This window comes from Nanorana parkeri, unplaced genomic scaffold (assembly GCF_000935625.1).
Source record: "Nanorana parkeri isolate BGI_ZX_2015 unplaced genomic scaffold, ASM93562v1 scaffold385, whole genome shotgun sequence".
Lineage (NCBI taxonomy): Eukaryota > Metazoa > Chordata > Amphibia > Anura > Dicroglossidae > Nanorana > Nanorana parkeri.
The window spans coordinates 1,061,702-1,066,694 of NW_017306653.1; the positions used below are offsets into that span (position 1 = coordinate 1,061,702).

Here is a 4,993-nt window from a genome sequence, read left to right on the forward strand (position 1 = left end):
GCGGCACCCCAAACAAGCCGTAGAATATACAGAAGAGGCGCCCGGCCGACGTCTTGGGAGCAATATTGCCATAACCTGAACAAAACCAAAACATAAAAAATACTAAAATCACAAAACAGACACAAAAGAGGGCATCACTTGCAGACTGCTTACTGAAAAACATTACAGGGCATTTTTAGGGAAGAAGAGCATGCGCTATCACAAGTTTTATATAGAAGGGTATATAGGAGTCAAGCTGGGCAGGTACGTTTTATAACTGAACTCCAGGCAAACTGCAAAGTACACAACTGTTTTACCGGCCAAAAGGAGTTCTAATTCTGTTTTAGTCAGTCTTGTGATACAGACACCACTGATGGACAGAACATCCAAGTCTAAGACCTACAGCCTTGTCCAAGATCACCCCACCCAACTAATGGGTTCATCCTGTACTCCCCCACCCTATAACCATGTTCAGACGAAGTAGTAGTTCCATCCTGGTGACCACTGCCAACTGGACAAGGGACGGAAAGTCCAAAAATTTCCAATTTTGTCAATGGGATAAGACTAAAAAGGGAAATATTCCAATAGGGACACCTGTTCTGGTGACAACTGTTTAAGGCTAGCCATACACGGCTCGCTTTCTCTTGTTCAATCTGTGGGCTCAATGGGATGAAGCCACTCAATTTCTCCATTCGTGCTGTTTAGGACTCTCCCCTGCCGGCCACGGCTGCTTGAATACCCAAACAATGATTGGATCTTAATGGATGTTGCAGTTGGTTTTTAAATTGACTCGTCAAGCTAGGTGGTGCCAATAGGGCCACCCATGGCTAGAATTTCAGCCGAATTGAGCAGGCAAGGTATAATATTAAGATATATCCATCTCTATATAAAAATATTCTGCCACATGCTGTTTTGTAAAAAAAAATTAAACACATGACAAAAGGATTCACAGAGGTCTACAGGTTATAGAAAAGCACAGCAGGAGCAGCTTCCATTGGGCCAGGATCACACCCGGGCGAAACGTGACCATGCTGCAATCGTGCACAAAACTGCACACCACCGCGGAACGAGCTGGTAGTGCCATTCTTTTCTAATGGCACCCCAGTCATGCCAGGCACCCCAGGATGCCACCCGTGCAATCGCGCATGATCGCTGCTGGACAAAAAACATGCGGTGCGAGTGTACAATGCGGTGCGGCATGTACAAGTGTACCTTTTTTTCAGCGATTGCTGTTCGGATATAACCCTATTGAAATCAATGGGGCCACGCGATTGCACGGTCCCAGGATCGCCCGAATCTGCCCCTGGCCTGAAAGTTTCAAACGTTGCATTTACTTCCTCAGCCTCAATGTGTTTCTCACACTTACCAATTGTTGTAATCACAGTCGCTGCAAAGATAACCGCATTTGGCCAGTTCCAGTTGTTGAAGGTAGTGTTCCCGGTAATAGTCACCCCCTGGCCGGCAGCATTGGACACCGTCTGCGGATCAAAAGCAGTAAGGAATTATTTAATGCGGTCCTTGAACTTTCTGTTCTCTTTGTTTCTTGTACTAAATGTTATCTACAGAACAAGCTTGCCTTTATGTAAAGATTACATCAGAAGAAAAGATTTGGAACAATGATAGGAGGATTGGGAAGGTCTAGTTTGCCGTAGACACACAAGAATTATGATATAAGGCCAAAGAAAAATATTACCATTAAAAAACAAAAATTACATTTTGGATATTCTGCTGCCAATGAGTGCAAAATGGTTGTTTCGGGAACAGTTTTCATAGCATATCAACCAAATCAGAAGTGATCTTTTGAACGTTTTGTAACGAACCTTTTTGGGGGACAATATATGCATGGATTGGAGAAGTCAATATTGGCTCTGCCCCTCCTATGTCTCCTGCTTCCTAAACCTCCCTACTGGCTTTCACTGTAATTGGCAGCCTTGTGGACCAATAGAGATGCTCTGCAGGCTGCAGGAGCAGGTGCCAAGCTTGACTTTTTAAAGAAAAGTGGTTTCCACATAACTTTAGCCAGCTCTAGGTGTGGAACTACTGTTGGTTCAGTTATACAGTTTCCTCCTTAGCCGACACTCGCTTTTTCTGTTTTCCATTATATTCTCCATTTGGTTTGTAACAGGGTTACTGTAAGAGTAATTTTAGAATCCGTCCCCACCCAGCTTCACATCATCATTCAGTCATTCAATAATGTTCATCACACATGACATTTACTGCAAACATGTAATTGCGATACTAAAAAGGAAAATATAAATTTTACAAGCGGCAGATTATGCAACTCTCAATGGATGGGAACATCTTACAGGAGTTCATGTTATGGCACAACACGTCCTGCTCCCAACTCAGGTGTGATTGAATCAAATATTACAGACTGTCCTTCTATCCGACAACTCTGCTCATAACGTGCGACTACACGAGCAGCACAACAAGGCCGACTGTCACTTGTAACAGGCGGACAGGAAGCCAGTGCGTATAGAAATCTGTCTCCTTAAGGTTAGAACAAGAACATATATTTCGCTTTTATGACCCCCCAGGAATTTGATGTGGATTTGTTAAAGGAGAACTATGGGGTTAGGGCTTAAAAAAAAACAAAAAAAAAAAACAACAACATATTCAGGAATTGTTTTATTAACCAACAGGTGCGTCCACGCTCTTGAGATTCAACTGATGCCTACTACACTTTGCTACCTGGCACAAAGTGGGCAGATAAACATTTAAGGCCTCGCAGTTTGGCACATGCTATGGCATTGCCCTGCTTTCTGGCTGTTCTTTGGACTGCCAATTAGCCCCTTCTAACAAAATATTAACCTTTAATACAATGGTTGTCAACATACAAGGAATAGGAGAGCCTCAAATGTGACCTCTGGGCTCTCCAAAGGGCCACATAAAATATTTAATTGTATGTAATATTACAGAAGACAGTCATAGATTGAAGACTTCCTAGAGAAAATGGTCAGAGAGTGTTCTACAGGAGTGACTGGAGACTGAAAACATCCTGTAGGATACATCCAGCGACTACCCACATGCTAGCTATCCCTAATATAATCCTTTAGTTTATAGGGTACCCACTGCAAGAGCAGACAGCTTTCAGAGGGTGCGTGGCCAAAAAAAATAAAAAACATTATATATATACACACACACACACACACACACACACACACAAAAATATACATATATACATACATACACATATACACACACACTCTGAGTGTCCAGTTTATTATGACCACCTGACGTTTGTAGGCAAATTAGCTATAATTTTGCGCTGAAGTTGCTAGAGGGCCAGACCATTATAAATAGGGAAGCAGGTTGTTTACCACGACAGTAGAAGTGATTTGTTTCTGAAGATCTGGGGAAACAGCGCGATTTAACAGCCTTTGAACGTGGGATGATTGTTGATCAGCAAAACAGCAGAATTCGTGGCCCAACGAAAAATCTCGTGGCCCAACGAAGTAGTGATGGGGTGGTCATAATAATCTGGCCACTCACTGTATATGACACACAAGCCATTTTAGCTTTTATTTTTTGCTTACATGTTTAAAAAGGAGAACTATGAGGCGAGTGAAAATCACTCATCCTCATAGTTCGAGCCGACGTGTGACAACGAAACTGTCACACATCGGCTCAATAGATCGGGAAGTGAGCGAACACATACCGTCACTCGCTCACTTCTCAATCATGTGCCTGCAGAGAGCCATGACTGTCACTCACAGAGAGCCATGACTGCAGTTACAGCTGGCTCTGCCTCTAGATAGGCAGAGCCAGCTGTCGCTCACGCAGCTGGGTGGATCCAGACAGTATTGTCGGGATCCATCCCGGCTGCGGCGGTCTCAGTATGCCGCGAGCTGTAGCTTGCTATATACTGAGCTTTTGGTGATTGGAGGATGCTAGTTTGTGTCCTCCCATTACCCTTAGGAGAACTATGGGGAAAAGCACTGACCCCATAGTTCTGCTTTAATTAAATAAATGGCACATTTGTAAAAGTCAAGTTGTCAGTCGCATTTGCTGTCCCTTATAAAAAAAAATTAAAAACAAAATAATTCTGTGTGGCATCAACTTTGCCTGGTAAGTTGAGCACAAAAAATCCTCATGTTGTTGCTTTTCTGTTAGAGGAACCCCAATTCAGAGAAGAAAGAAGTACAGGCGACCCTATTTTTGATCTGTGGAAGATAATGGAGCGGTGAGGAACAGATGACAGGAAAGAAAGCCTCTATCTGCTTTGTACCATTTGGTGTTTGGCTCCTCTGTACTTGGCAGGAGCGCAGCCTTCCACACTATCTGTGGAGGTCCGTTACACGGGGGAGGATGACAAGAACAGATATTCGAGGAGAAAGTGCCAAAACCCTGCACTAATCTGTGCCACTCCCAACCAGGGCGGAACACAAAGCGCTTTCATCTGTGCAATGTGTTACTTGGAAGAGCCAGAGAGAGAATGAGAATGAGATTCTGAGAGCCAAGAGCCATGCACTGTGCATTAAAGGAGGAGCCCCAATTTAAAAAAAAACAAAAAAACTCTAATGATATAACAGTTCAAATTTCTAAATACAAAGTACTAATTTTGCCTGGCTGGTAAGAGGGGCTGGCAGGGTGCTATACATGGCTTACTGAACACATCACAGCACTCTACCCAAGTATGACTCTCAAGAGCCCCCAGTCTTTATGCAAGTAGTAGGCTGGGTCTTGGGGAGGAGTTATGCAAATATCAAAATGCCTTGATGGGCGGTTGACAGTCTGGAGTGGGCGCTTATAAGCAGGTAGTACCTGCATGCATTGGGTGAAAATGCTGCTCGTCTATAGATACAGTACAGCATTGTCACCCTAGGACGGGAAGCACATTGCTGGCAGCATCAGCCTACCTATTGAATCTGCAAATATGGCTGCCCTCATGTACAATTACAAACTAATACGGAAAAATTGCATCACTGATCATATGTAGAAGTCCAGTAACAGCACGTGTGGTCCTACACAATGACCTTCCGGCATCTTCCAGCACTTGAAAAAAGAACACTTG

The 4,993-nt window shown here is 43.6% G+C and overlaps 1 protein-coding gene across 2 annotated transcripts in view; it reads right to left on the reverse strand.

Annotated features, from left to right (window-relative positions):
• KCNK5 (potassium two pore domain channel subfamily K member 5) overlaps nucleotides 1–4,993 on the reverse strand; it is a 36,284-nt gene that overhangs the window by 6,029 nt on the left and 25,262 nt on the right. Inside the window, exons 2-3 of one of the 2 annotated variants that reach the window (XM_018559248.1) lie at nucleotides 1,346–1,457; nucleotides 1–75 (exon numbers count right to left, since the gene is read on the reverse strand). In XM_018559248.1, the coding sequence (XP_018414750.1) occupies nucleotides 1–75; nucleotides 1,346–1,457 (187 nt within the window). The remainder of the gene's footprint in view (nucleotides 76–1,345; nucleotides 1,458–4,993) is intronic. The other variant, XM_018559249.1, reaches the window with a different exon arrangement.